This window comes from Anser cygnoides, chromosome Z (assembly GCF_040182565.1).
Source record: "Anser cygnoides isolate HZ-2024a breed goose chromosome Z, Taihu_goose_T2T_genome, whole genome shotgun sequence".
NCBI classification, from domain to species: domain Eukaryota; kingdom Metazoa; phylum Chordata; class Aves; order Anseriformes; family Anatidae; genus Anser; species Anser cygnoides.
The window spans coordinates 11,611,660-11,629,967 of record NC_089912.1 but is presented as its reverse complement, the minus strand read 5'-3'; the positions used below and the strand labels follow the sequence as shown (position 1 = coordinate 11,629,967).

The following is an 18,308-nucleotide window of genomic DNA, read 5'->3' as shown; positions in this document are numbered from 1 at the left end:
ATATGTCTAAGATGTTTATTGTTGCTAATCTGAGTCTCCTTCACTCAGCACCATGCAGGTCCTGCACATGAATGTAGCACAGATAGGGCCAGCATACGGATGTCATCTTCAGGGACAGCCAGGGTGAACAGCACGGCAAGCCCAGCTTTAAGGTTACACACCAATCCCCGCATTACTCAAGGAAATACGTGACCTAGCCATACCACCCGTATTGTGGGATCTGCTGGGAGAAATAGGGTGGCTAAAATATTGCAAGCATGTGTGTTAAGTGCAAGGAAGTGAAGAGCAGGGCATTCCACAAAGAGAACTGTGACACAGTTGAAGTATCCGTTATAGGTTTATTTTTTTTTCTTTCCATAGGCCCAGAATAACTAAGATGCCTGTATTTCCTGATATTTTTTTAAAAAAATTGCCAGCCTTTTGAGGAAACTGGGAACCCCTGAACAGTTTGCCTGATCTTTGCTCCCTAATATTGTTTACAAAATTAAATTCCCTCTTGCTGAGTTCTGGACCAAATCAATAGGTAAACATTAGTCATCAGATGTGCCATCAGCTGGAAAACCTTTCAGAATGGCCTTTTTCTTTCTACGAGTCAACTTAGATTTGTTCGAACTACTATTAAATCAGTTACACTTCTGATGAGGTTAAACAGTTTTAAGGCTTTTTTGTTTAGCTTCGGGAAGCAGGTCTCAAGTTCTTCAAGAGCAAACCCACTGGCATACACTTACAGTTATATGACCAGTTATTAAGAGGTTATCTTCACCAACTTCCACCAAAAATATTGAAATATACCTTTTGAACAGTGAGTTAGAAGCACAAAGCTGAACAGAAACATTCTCCTTTGCCTGCCTCCCGAGGAATGTGTGGCCTTCAGACTTTTACAATAGCTTTTCCAAGATTTTCTCCCTTTAACATTCCAATGAAAGCTGCTGGCATGTTCTCAAATCCTTCAGTGACTTGTTCATGGTACTTCACTTTTCCCTGTCAAAAGGAGGAAAGGAAACTGCTGAGTGATCATTCATCAGCTGCTTAGTTTTCACAGTCTTCATGAGACTAAATTGCCACCAATGAATTTTCTCCAGCTTGTATGCTCCATCTGAAACATGCAAGCTGGTGCACAACAGGGTAACTTTGCAAAACTAGGTTTGGGTATAGTGATTCCATAAAAGAATCTGCTTTTGTAGCACGATTCCCCCCCTTGCAGTCAGAAGAGGGAGCAACAGTCACTGCTGAAAAAAATCACCAGGACAGATTTAGTGCTTCTCAGTCCCCAAACAATGGGCAAGTAGATTGTTTCCTCAAAGCCAGGCCTGTTTCTATCTGTAGTGAAGCATGGAATTACAAATCAAAATGATGACCCTCCCCAATCCTCAATTTGTAAAAGATAAAAGCCTTGTAGCCTTCAATGTTCACGCTCACATATTTTTCACAGCCATGAATCAAGTTTTAAACTCAGCCTCCATTTAGAAAAATAAAATTAAAGAAAAAAAAATCCTGGTAACTCCCTTTAGAGCCCAGCTCCCGGTTCCATAAGGGCACTGATTTTTGCCAGTAATTCCAGCACAACAGTACAGTGGAAATGCTTGCTCATACTACAAATGAGAGGAGATTTCTGAAGGAGAAATAGAGGAATTACTCTAAATAAGAAACTCTTCATTGCCAGAGAATTGTATAGAATGGTTCTGGAAGGATCCTCTTCCAAAGTTTATATGTTTTCTGGGATTCTAATCTAAGACCACAGGCTAATATCGCAAGTCTCAGTGAAGTGGAAGGCATCAGGCATATTCAGCATGGTTTGAGTGTCCTCAAAAGGCTCAAAGATCACGTCAGGTAGAAGAAAATCATACCAGGACCTCAGTTCACCAGCTATGACAAGAGACCCGCCCTTGCAAAGAGGTAAGCAAGTACACCTTTTAAAGAAAATTACCCCTGCCTTTCTTACCTCCAGGACCCATTTCAGCAGTGCCTTCTGACCTTCCTCCCGGCGGTTATTCCAGCGAGTGACAATAAACCCTTCCATATGAAGCTCCTTGAAGATCATTGGAATCTGAACATAAGGTCCTGCAGGAGAAAGAAACCAACCCTCAAGCTGCCTGTAATGCCAGTCTCATTTGAAATGAGACCCAATGCATAAAGAGAGCTTTTAGCCAGTAAAGGACACTGAATCACATTGTTCCAGCCAGAGGCAACTTCAATTCTTTCCAAAAAGAATTTCCAGAATAATAAGATCATGGGTTCAGGGACAGAGCCATCCTGGAAAACAAAGCCCTGAGCTGTTAAAGCTGTGTGAGGCTGAACACCCAGCACTTGTGAAAAGTTTCATTCAGAAGTAAAATGGCCTTTGCCGAGGGGCTTCAGCTTAATCCTCAAAGTACTGTTTTCACTGATTATTAGATAGCCTGCCGAGCTCTGGTGCTCTTGGCTAAGGCTCAAAAAAAGTTACATACATAAAAAAAAGTTCCCTCAGTAATAAAAATGTGTGATAATCTCCCCACTTGAAAAAGCCTGTCCCATTTTTAAAGTGATTTGAGAGTCTAAAGTCAAAAAGAATGTAGTTCCTAAGAACATTCATTTCTTCTAGAATGCAAATTTGGAAAATTTAATGCTATTGAATATTAATTTCAGACATATTTCCCAACAATTTCACCCCTAACTGAAACATTAGCACTGATGAGATGGGCGAAGAAAGAAACAAGAACACACAAACAAATTAAAACCAACTGTTTCATCTAAAAACCTGAGGGAAATCCATTTTCTCATCTGAAAGTATGCGTTGTGTAAATGCCATCGTTCCACCACACCTGCTGCCTTCCACTGATCTGTATCTGCTCAGAGCCCTGGGGATTCTTATTTCACAGTCTCTCCTTCATTTCTAATCAGCTGATGTTCTCCATCTGATATGAGTGTGTACTAAGGAGTATGACTGCGTGTACACGTAAGTGTGGTCACACAACAGCTGCCCCAGAGCAGTGGTTTGTTATCTGAATATATACGCACACACAGACTCAACTAGCACGCTGAAACAACCAGCAAAATCTCAGGAATTTCCCACTATGTCCCACTCTGCCGTCACCAAATAGTAACTAAACTTAGAGACATGGAAGTAGGCACACACCTTTCTGGGGCACGGAGTCATTGTACTGAGAGATGGCTCCACAGACTGCAATCCTTCCGTATTTCTTCATGTGGTTGATGGCAATACTGGAGAATTCTCCACCCACCTACACAAAGCAGAGGATGTGCAGCATTAGAGAAAACCCACTCTTTGGCATTGTTTGCCAAAAACTTGCCAGCATTGAGATGTTGTGCTGAAAAGAACAGGTTCAATCAAGGGTGGGAAGTTGACCTCCATTCCTCCAAAGACTGGCTGCAGCAACCCTTACTCTTAGCCAACGCCTACAAGGACTACATCACCTTTCTAAAAATTATCTGTGAACAGAGGGAACCAGTTTTAACTCTGTATCTGCTTCACAAAGCTCGGTATAATGCATACACCAGGTATACTAGGAAATGAAAAAAAAAAAAAAAGTGGGCTCATTCTCTGGCTTGAGGGTGAACTGACATGGTTTGACTGCATCCATACTCTTAAACTCTCCCAGCCTATAGAACAAGACGTTCACATTCAAGCAGCCTACTGAGACCAGTCCACATTGCCTGTTAAAACCTGTTCTACCAGCGAGAGGTCAGAAACTGTAGACAGACTACTCTAGGAATTTTTACAAGCTTGCCTTGCAACTGCTTTGTTTACTGGTACCCTTGTAGCCACTTGGACCACTTAACATGGGACCACTGATCCTCCCTCCGTTTCCAGAAACAGCAGAGGACTGCGTGTTCCAAGGTGGGGCCAGGAATAGACCTGTTCCTCTCTGTTCAGCCTCAATTAGCACTAACAATCCAACTTCGCGTTTCAATGTTTGTTCTGTCTGTTACCACCCACAGCAGCTGCAGAAAAATCTGGGAAGGGAACAGGGAAACAGTAAGCTCTTACAGAACCTACGTATCACTTAGATGAAACTCCATACTGAGTTTCTGCTATAGTCTAAGGAAAATAATAGTCTGTTCAGGTCCGGGCCCTCTTTCTGAACTCACATTGTCAAAGAAACAGTCATAGCCATCGGGAGAGGCTTTACGCAGTGCTTCATCCAAAGATGTAACAGTCTTGTAGTTAAAGGCTTCATCAAAGCCTATTTTTTTCAGATAAGCAACCTTGTCATCTGAGCCAGCACAGCCAACCACTTTGCAACCCTGCAAGGAAAGAAAGAAAAACATTTCTAAACGCCCTCACAACACGGGATGTCAGTCAGAGTGTTGGGTGGAGGGCTCTCCCTTAAATTCACTTGTTGCGACCATAGGAGTTCCTGAGCTCTAGCAAACCAAAGCTAGCATTGCTACCTCTTCAGCAGCTTGTTCCATCTCAAGAGCTTACTACAGGCATGCCTTCAGCAATGCCTGCCCTCCTGATCATTCATGGCCTTGACCATTCATGGTCTCAGAAGGCCAGGTCAGCCTTCTGAGGTGAAAGGACAAGCAGTTCATGCCACTCACCCCAATTTTAGCAAGCTGCCCCACCACAGAGCCCACAGCGCCCGCTGCAGCATTAACCAGCACTGTCTCTCCTGGCTTCATCTTGCAGACCTCGAACAGACCAAAATATGCAGTAAGGCTGTGAAGAAAAAGAAAGATGCTCAACAAGCAATAAAAGAAAACAGACACAGAGGTCTGAATTGACCACAATAAGGCAAAATATCATCACAACCAGAACAAGATTTAGTTTTCCTCATTCCTTAAAAAATACTATTAAAAAAGAAAAAAGGTGCAACTTTCTAAATTGGCTTGTAAGCACATTTACTTCCATTATAAGGCTACAGCCACTCCAGAAAAATAAGACACACTACTGGGAAGCTGGATGGTGTGGTAGAAGTCTGCCTTATGTGAAAACAGCTTTCCTTGGGCTCACAAGTTGAAGGAGTAAGAAGTAATGAGATCAATTGGCCCAGAATCCCAAGAAGTTTCTCTTTAATTTCTTCTAACTTCAGGTATAGAGCCTCCTTCCCACTTGTTCCTAACTGAAAGGGTGAATTGCTGCTGTCTAGAAAAAGATGCATCTAGAGTGATGTCAGAATGAAATCTGAGGAGTTCTGCATCACTTGGAATACTCCTACAATTTTTAAAGCCTTCTGTGTCAGCAAGACTCATGGAGTCCTGAGCTCCTGTAAAAACTACGCAGAAGGAGATAAGAAATATGAGCAGGATTCTGAGAGAAAGCAATCGTGTGATTATGGCTTCCCCTGCATAATAGCTCTGTCTGCAGCAGTGTGATTTAAAGGACTGCTATTTTCTTCCACCTTACAACAGCTGTCTCTTGCCATTTTGGCAACAATTCTGGAAATACAGCGATAGCAGAAGAGCATAATAGGCAGAAGCAGAATGGCCAATAAACCACTGAAATTTGATCCACTCAGTTAATTAAATAATAGTTAATAATGAATTAATTAATTAAAAATATTAAATAAATTAAATAATAATCCACTCAGGTTAATCCAGACTTGATTCTTTGCAATCCCTCCTGGATCCTCTTCCTGCCTTACCACAAATCCTCAAGGACAGGCACCAAAATCTCCAAGGCAAGTCTCTGATCAAAAGGATGGACCAAACTTCAGACCCTCTGTAGGGTGAGGGCGTCCTGATACATACATGTTTTTTGTGTTTTTTTTTTTTCTTTTTCTTTTTTAAAGCAGAGTGACCAGACAGTATAGTAGTAGAAAAATACAATGGAAAAAAAATCAGAAACACCCTGCATAGCAAAATCCAGAGGACAGCTTCCTTTGAATCATAATACTCACCCTGGCATGCCAACTGTCCCAAGAGCCAGAGATTTGGGGAGTGATTCTGGCCAGCTTGAAGGAAGGAGATGGAGGCCTTTCCCATCAGAGATGAAGTGACTTCTCCAGCCACTGTTAGCCACAACAAAGGCCCCAACCGCAAAAGCTGGATTCTTGCTTTCTACAATCCTGTTCAAGCAAAGAAAAAAGATTTTAAAAAAAGTGAATATCCTGTCAGAGAGAAAATCTTAACTGTCTCTTTCCTCTTCTATTCCTGTTGCCCTTTGATGCAGAAGAAAAGAAATATTTCATGTCAGGACATTTAGTCCATACCCTACTGATGCTGTAGGCTTCTGATGCCTTCCCTGAAATGGCTACTGTCTCTTATCAGCATAGGAAAACTGGGCATGAGGATTCTAAACTCAGCCTGACCCATGACAAACGACTAACATCAGTCTGGTATGAATTCAGACTGGGTTCCTATGAGCTCAAAGGTAGGAAAGAGGATGCTAGGATTAAAGGATGGAAAAGCGAGAAGCTGAATCACAAACAGGCTACGACAAGCAGTTACCTTTTCAGAAAACCTGCACCTCATTTAAAAGTTGAAGATCCTGAAGAGGGAACCTCTTGTGGTAACAAAATGCTCCTTAGGAACAGATGGAAGGCAGTATCTAATAACAGAAGTTCACACTTAGGATATCTCTACGCAAAATGGAAATTCCACTTTCTCATCCCAACGGGAAGATTAGCTTGGGAAGGAGTAGGTAAGCACCCTTGAAATACTGAAAATATCCCAGCCCTCAGTGTTCCTGCAGAGAACCACAAGAGTAAGAGGCTACAGATGTTCTCAGATGGCTACTTAGAGGCAGCGCAGCAGGAGCAAGCAGACAAAGGGAACCATCTGTATAGCTAAATCATTACCACAAGATTAGAAAAGGATATACTTAAGATCAGATAGCCTTTTGGCTACATCTAGAGTTGCATCTTAGGTGACACTGAGATAGTCACAGCTGGAATTGTAAGCATGCATGGTTTGGGGCTTGCAATTTCTGCACATCAGATTTTAAAACGTGAAGTTGACCCTTCATGCCATGTACAAAAGTTGGCCCTTTGTGCCTCTCCTTGTAATATCGTCTCCAGAAATAACATGTAGTTTGCAACAGAGGCCTAGTTGTTCTCCAAGAAGGCAAAAAAACATGACATAGGCTACAATGTTCCAAGTGTCAGTACATTTCTTCGACATCTGCCGCATGGATGGAAAAAAAAGAACTGAACATCTTACCTGGCAACCTCTGTGCCTATCATTATGTCTCCTTCCTTCATGTCCCTTTGACTGTAAGGTCTGTAACACAGGCAGAGACACAGCTTATTGTAAGCAACTTCAATGATCTTCCAAGTATACTAAGTAGTATCTACTGCCTGACCCAGAAACAGTAATAAGCAGTGCAGCCAAACAGACCACAAAGAGCTTGTCACGGTAATGACGTAATTGGATGTCTTCCATGGACACCTACTCAAGCATACCACCCTGACTGAACACTGAGCTAAAGTGTCCGGGACTGGATAGTGTTAATCTTCCCTGCATGGTCCACCACTACGAAAAGTTTGGGACTCCAAAGAATTATTTCTGAGACTAGAGTCTACCAGACATCCTCATAGCTCTGGGTAAATTTTCCCAGTCTCCTTCTGCTTGAATTACTGACTATTAACACAGGCATATCAGCAACTGACTATTTAGAATATGTATCCTTAAGAACAAGCTTGCTAAAATCTGGGACTCTGGCAATGTGGGACACTCCCAGTACATGTTCTTTTAAGGTTCAGTTGGGAGCTCAAGTGAGTTAGCGAGCAACTTAAAGGGAGGAAAAAAGAAAACAAGGGGAAGAAGACATACCTCATGTAAGGATCAACACTAAGAAACACTGATTCAAGCAGCAACTCTGAAACAAAAGACAAAGCAAATTCCTGGGCATCAGCAGTACAATAAAGCATAGGTTCCACAAGCCAGTCTTTTAACAAAAACCTTAAGAACTCCCAAAAGTTCAAAAACCCCATATATTAGCATAAAAAAACTACCCAAAAGAAGCTATGACATTCAGTAGCTTTGTCTGGATTACCACTGTGCTCTTACAAGACACTTTCAGAAATGTCTCTCTAGAAAGTTAGCTTCTTTTCTGTCCTGTTTTTCTTTATCTGCCTCCTCTCTCTGCAGAAGACTCAGTAGGCCAGAACCCCTGAGCAAAACACGAATTTTTTTGACCTATATATATAAAAAGCCTTCTCAGGATTCATCCAACAGATGGTGGTAAGAGACCTTGGCACATGTCATATATAAACACCACTTTGCTCCCTTGAACAGAAAGCACATGTTTTCTAGGTAGCTTAATCTGCATTAGCTGTTCACGTCCACCTAATAATGCTTTCTATTGCCCATGCTGCAGCAGCCAAGTTAACATAAGCTAGAAATATATTTGGACACAAATATTCCTCCACAGCTCAGAGTGAGCAGGAAGAAAACTGTGTAACATAGGAAAGACTGCCTCTTTAAAATGACTCCATGTCATGTAAATACCTGTATGCATCACTTTTTGCTTAAATGTGTATGAACTCTACAGAACTACGCATGCTATAAAATTGCTTTAAAGTACCTACAAGAGAGATCATATTTCGAACCTTCAGCTTGTAAACCTAAATAGTACTACTAGCACTTCAATGAGTTTTCTTTGACACACCTGCTAAACTGGAGTAAATTTCATAAAGGACAAACAGTGGAGTGAGGAACAGCATGGTATGGATGTACATGTGAAGCCAAAAATCAAGGTTCATTCTTTTATCAACATTTCCAGCATTAAATAAGTTATTATAGTCTCCACCGTTTTCAAAACTTAAACACATAAGTAAAGCCTGTGTATTTTTTTTCTCTTTTTATTCATATTCTCATGCTGTTACAATGGTCAAAAATCATAGGTAAGCATTGTTAAAAAGCAGATTTTGAATGCAGGCAGAATCTTCCCAGAAGTCTTCCCTTGTTACTTCTTTAAATGAAAGACCAGCCCCAGTTGACTCCAGCCTTAACTACTCCCAGTTACGGCCTCACTCTCACTGCAGTGGGAGTCCCCCATTACTATCTGTCCATACTAAAAAAATCCAAGTAAAATTCTCCTATGAATTCTCCTTCATTCTCCTATGAAGAGAGACCAAGAGAGCTAGGGATGTTCAGCCTGGAGAAGAGAAGGCTCCGGGGAGACCTCATTGTGGCCTTTTAATACTTAATGGGGTCTTATAAAAAGGATGGAGAGGGACCCTTTACTCGGGTAGATAATGACAGGACGGGGGGAATGGTTTTCAACTAAAAGAGGATAGATTTAGCTTAGACATTAGGAAGAAATTCTCCATTATAAGGGTGGTGAGGCAGTGGCACAGGCTGCCCAGAGACGCTGTGGATGCCCTATCCCTGGAGGTGCTCAAGGCCAGGCTGGATGGGGCCTTAGTGGCCTAGTGGGAGGTGTCCCTGCCCATGGCAGGGGGTTGGAACTGGGTGATCTTTAAGGTCCCTTCCAACCCAAACCATTCTGTGATTCTATTAAAAGATTCTTTGAAAACCCACTGCCAGAGGTTACCATCTTCTCCAGCTTCCTGCAAAGGATTTTGCAAGGTAAAGCAGATGACAATTTTACAACAGTAAAGCATGTTTGTGTATTACTAGAATTGCATCACTTGCTGTGGCCAAGGTTCACTTCTCTTTCTCCTCCTAAATTAAACAAATGCCACTTCCTTACAACGGTTGGTGTTGAGGGTGTATCACTTCAGCAATTTTCTCCAGCAAGGCTTATTTGCAAACAGAGTCGAAAACCTCTCTCATGAGGCACCACGTGTGATTAAGTGCTGTGGGACTTCGAAAGGCATGCCAGAGCCACCACATGATGGAGCTAAAGTTCAGCCTCCTAATTCTATGTGTATCATCAGATGCCAGCACGTCTGAAAATGCACTAAACCCATCAGTATACATGTCCTTGAGCAATTGCTCTGCTCTGCAGAGGCACATGGTTTGCCACAAGCCGTGCCAAGCCTTTTTGTGAAAATCTGAGCTAGAGAGACACATGGACAGTTCTACAAATGCACAGCCATACGTCAGCAACACAACAACCTCCAGGCAAAAGCTGATGGGGCTCCACTTACCTCCATCCTTTAGGCTTGGCAGCTCTATCTTTTTCAGGTCAAAGTCGCTGGGCTTGGGGAAACCCTCAAAATGCTTCTTCAGCACCCACACCTTGGCAGTCACCATTCTGCAAAACAAACAGCACAGTCAGTGAGCGCCTGCCAAAGAAACACCAAATAGTGTCAAGCCACTAGCTGGGGCTGCTTGTGATTTTGGGGAACACAAAAGCCCAAGCTTTACTGCCTGCTGTCACACAAGGAGGCTTCTGCTTGCACCCTGCGGCAGCAGCATCTGCCCCAGCACATCTCTGAAAAGCATGCTCACTGCCAAGCAGCCTGGCTGGCAGCAAGCCAGGCAGGGGAAGTCAGCCCCAGCAGGAGGCACAGCTCCCACACTAAAGAAAATGAAGAGGGAAAAACCACTGATTTAAGGAAAAAAAAAATGAGAGGGGGGAAAAAAAAAACAACCAAACAGCTAAACTTGCTCTTTTGCCCTGGTCACATGAGATGAGTGGTGAACCTGGACCTGTACAAGCTTGAAACAAACTGCAAGCCAGGAACATGAAGGCAAGAAAAAACTCCTTCAATTCTAAGCCTGTTGGTGACGCCCCACACATCTAAATCAACAGCTTCTGTGGCTGCCAAGTTCAGGGCTTGCAGCTGGGAGCACATCCTCACCAGCGTTTTCCATGCAACTTGGAAGCAAACACACAGCTTGCATTCGTTTTACCCTCTCGTTCCCTTTATCCTGCCTGTAAGCGAGCACATGCACAAACGCAGAGGAAGAGGAGCTCGTACTTGGAAGAGGCGGCTGGAAAATTGTCTTCTGCTGCCAACCCTCGGTCCTATGCTTCTGTAGCTGGTGCTGTCGGGGTCTGGGCTCCTCGACACGCGTCCTGGAAGGCAAAGTCAGTGTCTCTCATGGCTTTTATCAGCAGAGGGAGCACCACCCTCGGTCCACTCGCCCAGGGCCCAGAGCCAACCTTGTGCAGCCTGGCGCACCCGCCGCGATTCACGCTCCTCCTGCATGGATCCCCACCGACCCCGGAAAAAAAACAAAACAAAACAAAACAAAACACATCCTGCCCCAGCTTGCAGTGATGCTTTGTCCCAAAGCTCCACTGCCTCCTGCTCCTCGCTTCCCTGTGCAAATAATCCTGCACAATGCAAAGGGTGGGTGCTCGGGGTGTCGGGGCTCCGTGCCAAAGCACTCCGTGCTAAGGAGCAAGGCCGAAAGCAGCGCCCAGACCCCGCGTACAGCACAAAGGTCAGAGGAAACTTACCGGCAGCTGTTGCATTTGGCCTACATTCTTTTATTATTGTTATTAGGAGTGCAGGCAGCACTCCCTGTCCTTTCCATCCGTTGCTGCTCTGACTTTGGTACCAGCCGTGCTCACCTGTCCCCGTCAGCAAGAAATCATGCTGCAATGCCACAGCAACAACGCAGTGAACCCAGTAGAAGGGCTCACTGGAGGAAAAGGTGAGTTTGCATTAACACAAAGCTGATTTCACTCCCATGTTCACAAGCACCAAGATGTGTTTTTCCTAGCAGTGTGTCCTGTACCCAGGCACACATCCCATAGCACTCCAGCCAGGGACTCTCTGTGTCAGTGGTGCTGGCTCAGCCAGCAGCCACACGTGCATACAAACCTCACAGCCACACAGAAATGCCATCTCCACATCCTGTCCCACCCTGATGAGTCATTAACGACTTACTCTCTGCTTTTTGTCTTTTCTTTATGTGCCTCAAGGCTCCAGCCCTGTTCTTTACCTTCCCACCATTATTTCTTGATAGCTTGATTCTTCTGTGCTTAGACATAAATTGATAAGAAGGAAGTTGCCCAACTCTGATTAGAGGACACTAAAGGATAAATGGCAATGATGCAACATTTTCTGGTGGTTCAGTAAAACCATTAGTGAACTGAACTTGTCATAGCCACTATCTCAGCTTTAAGACCAGCAGCCACTGTACTGTGAAACGACTTTGTTGTCTTTGTTGTCAGTCCCTATGGGTTTCAATAATACATTTACTTTCTGCACTCTCTGTATAACGTGCTGCATAAACTATTACAATCATTTCTCTAAAGAACCAGCCATAATAAAAATCTGAAAAGGGAGAGTCCATGAGACCTACAAAAAGACGACTACTTAACTCATTCCTAACAAGTTCCAGGGGAAAAAAAAAAAAAAAAGCATTTTTGCCTGATAGTCTTGAAAAAGAACCATTAAAGTTTTTAGTGAAATTGAAATCCAAGATGACATTTATTCTGATGTCCTTCAAATCCTCCTTATCCTCTGGTTATGGTTATCCATCAAGTTATGAACGAGTAAAGTTTTACATTAAACTATCTCAACTTTTTCCATAAAATCAAGCAGCTAGCAGAGAAAGAATAGATTGGGGAATCTCAGCCTTGTGTACTAACCACGTACGTAAGAAAGCCAAGATCCAGCCTGTGTGCAGATACTGCACCTTTGGGGAGGGAATCACACCTCAGTCTCCAGAATCAGAATGGGGAAGGAGATTCACCACTCAGTGGAAAATGGGAGAAGAAAATAAGGAGAGGTGGAAACTTGGATCCCATTGTAGATGCTAGCAACTGGAAGAGAGGTCAGGAATAAAAAAGAGGACAGACAAGTTTGAGAAAATCGTGTTATACTGGAGGCTGAAGAGCTGGTGGTGATTCCTGAACTCAACCTGAGAACCTTCACTCCCTGGAGTAAAGTCCAGGGAGCACAAATTATACTAGTAAAGCTACAGTAAAGACATCAAATTTCCCTAAATAACCTCAAACATTTGTGTCTTGCAGGGTATAGTTTCCTAGCCTGTGCTTGCCAACTTAGTACAAAATTGTCTTAGAAGCCTGTCAGTAGCAAGCAAGTTCAATGCAAATTTGGGGTTAGGCTAACAGTTCATCTTGCTGCCAGTCACAATTAATATGCAGATGTGGCTGTGGTAGTTACTTCCTTTATTTCCACTTAGACCAGGAACAGCTAAACGTCTGCACTGAAAGACAGGGGTATGCCTAAAAGCCAAGTGGGACACCTCTCAGAAACAGTCTGTAGGTCAATGACACCAACCACCCCGACAACAAAGTTGTTCAGGAAACCAGCATCCGATCCAGTCCCCTCTTACAGATCCACCTCAGGCAGTTTTCTGCAGCATTTCAAAGGAATCTGCCAGGCATCAGCATAAGAAACTTCCTAAATACTTAAATATGCACTTTCCTTCAAAAGCACTTATTGGCAGTAAATTCCTGGCAGTAAAGCCTGTCAAGGCAGTCATAATTCAGAGGTTACTTTGGGATTCCCTGTATATTACAGGATTCCCAATTACCTGGGAGTGCATACAGCCTCTAACTGTAAGTGCCAATAAGTCTGAGCAAAAATCACCTGTTCATCCTCTCTGGCTTAGCTATTACAATTCTTTGTCAGATTTTTTTTTTTTCCCCTGTGGTAAAAAAAATGAGGTAAAGCCAAACCACTCCCATGCTACGTTTGCAGGCACTATGCTGCAAACATCTGAGCAAGCATGACGCTGCATTGTGAAACAAAGCTGCAACTTCGCTTCTTTATGCAGAGCTATTGAGCCCTAGAAGAAGGTCAAAGACTGAAGGTGAGAAGTCATTGCACAGGAAAAAGACTATGCGACAGTGCACTCTGCCGCAAGGCTGTCGATCTGAGAGGTTCAGCTGCGCTGCTGAATAAGCTTGCATGGGAAACTAAGACCCAGAAGGGGTCTTCCCAGTGAATTCTCTCTAAGTGGGTTGGAAACTTCAGAAAGTTTCTCCAAAGTATTCTCTTTTAGTTGGTGGAACTCTTCAGATTTTCCACAGCCAAGACGCAGGCCTGTAGGGAAGAGGAGAGACTTTCTTCGTTCTGCCGGAGTTGTTTAGCCAATTCGTCCACCGTGGGTTTTTTAACTCACTATGCCTCACTCACTGCCAGTACGCTGGCAGTTGATGAATCTAAAGATTGAAAGGTTGTAGGAAATGTCTCAGAGTTCACTCAAATAGCCAGTGACGATCAGCTGTCAGAGACAAATCTGTCAGCAGCAAGCATCAACAGGGGAATGGCTTGTCTTTTGTGGCATCTGGGAGGCCTAGGATGGCTTTATCCAAGGATGCTGCTGTTCTCACTCTTCACAACATGATAGTGAAGTACTGCCTTGCACTGCTCTGTGTATACCGGGGGAGCAGGGAGACCATTTTTGTCGGATGCTGTCTGCAGTCCAAAGCTGTGCATAGTAAATAGTGACACAACAGGTGCTGATCACTGTTGCGTACTTTCACAGGTTCCGCTGTCATTCCTTAGACTCTCATTGACCCCCTCCCCATTTTATTTTTCTCTCTTATCCTTTACTCTGTTCCATGTATCTGTTTCAGTCTTCTTAATACAGATATATTGCAATGGTAATGAATTTTTCTAATGTGCAGACCTGCAGATAACAGATGTGTCTCAAGTAGGCTGGAGCAGTGAGTTTCCTTCTTGAAGCTGGCTGCGTGTATCACGAGCAGGAACTCATTCAAAGATGAATCTGCACTTGTAATATTACCGAAATTCAGAGCGTGGCATCAGAGGAGTTGCAGGCACATGTAAGAATGTGTGTAAATTCCCTGATGCGTACTCAGAGCAGTACAGCAGAAAGGGCCAGAGTTGTCTCATTAGGGCACTACAAGGGTCTGGGGCGCTTCTACTTTGTAGAGGTAAGTAACGGACAAGAGAAATGAGGGAAGGAGCCCTCACCTGTTGGGTTTAGTTAGCCTTGAAGTTTTGCAGTAACTACAACATCAAATACAAGCCTCTATCCTTCTCCTCTGAAACGGAATACCTTGTTCGATGTAGTCAAGTTTAGGGTTTCGATTAAATGGAGACTTGTTGAAATCTAAGGTGAATGTAACTTTAAAAAAAAGAAAAAGTTCGCTTTGGCAGCTGTAAAATCAAGCAAAGGAAACATTTCTTTGTGGTGCAGCAACAGGCATGTCCCTGCAAATGAAGGAAGCTGAACTGTTGATGGACTTGTGCCGCAGTATGTCTCAATAGCTCTGATGAAGTTTTGCAATTCGTGATGTTGCAGCGTGTGTTTGGACTGTGTCAAGGGAGAGTAGAGAAAGTTCTATAAGGAAGCTCTGGAATACCCTTTGGTCCCCAGGAAGTCATGGCTGAGGACCATTGGCACGGTTTGTCAGTCCAGGTCACCTGCGATAGCCTTGCTTCGCTCTTATCTGTGGGCTTCTAAGTTACTCTTTCCTATCGGGTATAGTTTTTAATATTTTAATCTTGTGTGTGATTTCTGAGAGGCTGTCCTGGTCTTGGCCGGGAGAGAGTTCCTTTTCTTCATAGTGGCTCCTACAGTGCTGTTTTGGATTTGGGAGAAAAACAATGCTGATAGCACACCAACGTTGTAGTTGTTGCAGAGCAGTGCTTACACAGAGCCAAGGACTTTCCAGCACTGCCCTGCCAGGGAGGGGACAGCTGACCTCAGATGGCCAAAGGGATGTCCCATACCCCAAAGTGTTGTGTGGGACAATAAAACTGAGGGGGTTGGCCGGGGGGCAGCTGCTGCTCAGGGACTGGCCGAGCATTGTTTGGCAGGTGGTGAGTAACTGCGTTGCGCATCGCTTGTTTTGTTTATTCTGTTATCATTATTTTCCCTTCATTTTCTGTCATTTCCCGTCATTAAGCCGTCTTTATCTCAGCCCAAGAGTTTTACCGTTTTTTTCCAGTTCTTTTCCCCATCTCCCTGAGGGGGAGCAAACAGAAGGCCGCGTGGTGCTGAGCTGCCTGCCGGGTTGAACCACAGCAGAGGTTAACCAGAGCTGAGGCCTGACACCGGGGGCCCCCAGGCTGGCAAGGACTGTTCCTAGCAGGCCCTAAACTTGCGCCCCACCCTGCCTGCTTGCCCCAAGATATTCCCAAGCAGACTCGCACAGACCATACAGCTGGTGGAAGTAGTGAGCACCTCAGTAGGAAGCTGGGTGCCCTGGTGGCCAGTGCCAGGGAACTGAGGAAGCTGGGCTGCTGCGGGAAGGCTGAAAGGGGACATTGCTGAGAGCTGCAGGACACAAAACCACTCCCCCAAATGAAATTATTTTATTGTTTATATATATCAATATGTAAATATTTATATATATTGCTTCAGCTCTTTTGTGAGGTGAGCAGGAAGGCAACCTTGCCTGTCATCTCTGAGACCTGAGGTGACCAGTATGGCTTGGGGGGGGGGCAGAAAGACCGCCCCTAAATTATGCCTCTGTGGGGGCTTGGCCCCTCCTCCATCCCCAAATGAGAGAAAACATGTAAAAGAACTAGGAATAACAATGCTTACTCTCTTTAAGTGCAATCTTGGTGGTGTTTGGTAGGGGAGAGCGGGCAGAAGGTTGGGAGGTTTCAATGAGGGAGATGTACTCATCATGGCCACCGTGTTGCTGTGTTGTTGATAGTGCTGTCTGCCTTTGTAGGTGTTGCAGTTGTGCAGCGTGGATGTCACTCTGGACACTCTATGAGGTGTCGCGGTGTCACCTCTTTTGGATGTGACAGAGCACTGATGTCACAGAGATCGCTGATGTCAGAGTTGATGTCACTGATACGAAAAGCTGTCGCGCAGCACTGAGGCATCAGTCCCAAGCAGGGTGGCAGCTGTGTGGGTAGAAAAGGTTAAGGCTGAAGCCCAGGAGTGTTGTGACAGAGAAGTGATCCACGCGCCAAGGCCAGAAGAAACCCACACGTGCTTCTTAGAGGTGCAGTGTGCTGAGAGAGCCATGTCCCCAGGCCCCCTGAAACGCCTGCTGCGGGCAGGGGAGTTTGGCATCCTGCAAAACGCACCGTTGTTTGAGAGCGACTTCTTCCAGGTGACTGGGGTAGGGAAGGGCAGAGGTTAGATATCCTGCCTCAGAAGCAGGGTCCTAAGCTAATGGATTCCACCCATGCAGGTTGGCTGCCAGGGGGAGATGCTTCACGTAACGAAACGCGTCCACGTCATTACCATGGGCGTGGCCTGCACTGATCCCAGCGCAGGGATGCCCGACACCTTGTTACTGGCTGCCCCGGCGGCCCCTCCAGCTGAGGGACTGGAACTAACCAGGTACCACCTATCCCCGTCGTCAGCCTTCCCTACTCTCCCTTCCGTGATGTGGGGCAGCCCAAGAGGTGGTGTGTCTGCCCACGCGGTATGTACCCTGACACTGGGGGGCCCACCACTGGGAGTACCCCAGTAACTAGATTTTCCTCCAGGCTGCTTCCACTGCGGTGCGTAAATCTGGCTGTGCACGACTTCTCCGAGAAACGTCTGGCGCTCTGTTTCCACACAGGCCGCAGGGTATATCTTCAGTTATGTCCTGGCCCTGCTTCTGAGGGCTTCTTCCTCTGCTGGGCTCTGCTGGCGCACATGCTCTACACGCCCAGGGCGCCTGGTCTGCTCAACACATGCGCAGAGGAGGCCTCCTCTACATCAGAAGTAGAAGAGGAGGACGCGAGAACCCGCATTCTGTCCACGGACAAAGCATCACCATCTTCAGAAACCGATGAGACCTCGCCTGCTGCCAGCACCCGAGGTGAGGTCTGACACTGGGGGACCTCCGGCCAGCAAGGACTGGTCCTAGCAGGCCCTAAACTTGTGTCCCGCTTTGGTTTCCTCTGCCAGGTCATTCCAGAGCAAACTTGTGCAGAGCATGTAAGCAGCGACCAGGATGCCCTGGTGACCAGCGCCACGGAGCAGAAGAAGTTGGTCTGCCACAGGAAGGGCGATAGGTGAGTGGGTGGGGCCATTCAGCCAGGAGAGGGGTTGAAGGAGCGTGAAGCATTGCGTGAGGCCATGCAAGAGTGGGGGACATTGCTGATGGCTGTTGTCTTTTGCAGGTTGCGGGAAGTGCCAGCAGCAAAGAAGAAGCCTTCCTCTGGTAAGATCCTGCCCCCTGGAGCCTGAGCGCACCTCCCAGAGCCAGACTTTGCGCGCAGAAGGCAGACTGTGCCCCACTTACATGTGCTCCCCCTCTCCACAGGTCACAACAGTCGGAGAGTTGGGGCATTCTGGAGGCGGTGGTGGGCCCAAGGACGTGCCACCATGGCAGGTGTTGCTGAAAAAGCAAAGCCTGCACGGAATGAACAATAAACGTGTTTTGTGGGATTTGTGTCTGTGGTTTTGTGGTAATGTATGATATAGGCCTTGGGCACTTTGTTACTGTCCTGCGGTCGTTCCAACCCCTGTCACAGGCCCTGCGTTTGGGTCAGGGAAACAGACTGTAGCAGTGCAAGTTGCCCCTGTAACCCAAGACGCAACAATGGATGAGAAAGTCAGGTCGTTTAGAATGCAGAGGAACTCCTGCTCAGACTGGG

At 45.3% G+C, this 18,308-nt stretch overlaps 2 protein-coding genes across 5 annotated transcripts; one reads left to right on the top strand and one right to left on the bottom strand.

Annotated features, from left to right (window-relative positions):
- Window positions 1-318: 318 nt before the first annotated feature.
- PTGR1 (prostaglandin reductase 1) lies at window positions 319-16,442 on the bottom strand. 3 transcript variants are annotated; one of them, XM_066988115.1, is made up of 11 exons: window positions 16,303-16,442; window positions 10,779-10,876; window positions 10,002-10,108; window positions 7,717-7,762; window positions 7,105-7,164; window positions 5,844-6,011; window positions 4,546-4,663; window positions 4,090-4,245; window positions 3,116-3,221; window positions 1,943-2,061; window positions 319-981 (listed from the first exon to the last, which is right to left on the bottom strand). In XM_066988115.1, exons 3-11 carry the CDS (start codon window positions 10,105-10,107, stop codon window positions 871-873), a joined length of 990 nt encoding a protein of 329 aa, XP_066844216.1. In that variant the 5' UTR covers window position 10,108; window positions 10,779-10,876; window positions 16,303-16,442; the 3' UTR covers window positions 319-870. The 3 variants fall into 3 exon arrangements, with proteins under 3 accessions (XP_066844216.1, XP_013047754.3, XP_013047753.3); XM_013192300.3 differs by lacking the exon at window positions 16,303-16,442 and adding an exon at window positions 10,964-13,204; XM_013192299.3 differs by lacking the exon at window positions 16,303-16,442 and adding an exon at window positions 11,264-13,204.
- Window positions 16,443-16,693: 251 nt separating this feature from the next.
- Window positions 16,694-18,099, top strand: LOC136788951 (Golgi-associated RAB2 interactor protein 6-like). Of its 2 annotated transcripts, XM_066988116.1 has the most exons (6): window positions 16,694-16,825; window positions 16,907-17,058; window positions 17,208-17,527; window positions 17,617-17,723; window positions 17,832-17,872; window positions 17,975-18,099. In XM_066988116.1, the coding sequence occupies exons 1-4, from the start codon at window positions 16,736-16,738 to the stop codon at window positions 17,721-17,723; spliced, it is 669 nt and encodes a 222-aa protein (XP_066844217.1). In that variant the 5' UTR covers window positions 16,694-16,735; the 3' UTR covers window positions 17,832-17,872; window positions 17,975-18,099. The 2 variants fall into 2 exon arrangements, with proteins under 2 accessions (XP_066844217.1, XP_066844218.1); XM_066988117.1 differs by lacking the exons at window positions 16,694-16,825; window positions 16,907-17,058 and having other exon boundaries at window positions 17,391-17,527.
- Window positions 18,100-18,308: the final 209 nt, after the last annotated feature.

Coding starts and splice junctions, on each gene's coding strand:
- PTGR1 (XM_066988115.1), bottom strand. CDS start 10,107: ATGGTGACTGCCAAGGTGTGGGTGCTGAAGAAGCATTTTGAGGGTTTC. Junction 4,664..5,843: donor GGGACAGTTGGCATGCCAGG/GTGAGTATTATG, acceptor TTTTCTTCACAG/CCTTACTGCATATTTTGGTC. Junction 982..1,942: donor TGCTGAAATGGGTCCTGGAG/GTAAGAAAGGCA, acceptor TCCTTTTGACAG/GGAAAAGTGAAGTACCATGA.
- LOC136788951 (XM_066988116.1), top strand. CDS start 16,736: ATGTCCCCAGGCCCCCTGAAACGCCTGCTGCGGGCAGGGGAGTTTGGC. Junction 16,826..16,906: donor TTGAGAGCGACTTCTTCCAG/GTGACTGGGGTA, acceptor CCACCCATGCAG/GTTGGCTGCCAGGGGGAGAT. Junction 17,528..17,616: donor GCCTGCTGCCAGCACCCGAG/GTGAGGTCTGAC, acceptor TTCCTCTGCCAG/GTCATTCCAGAGCAAACTTG.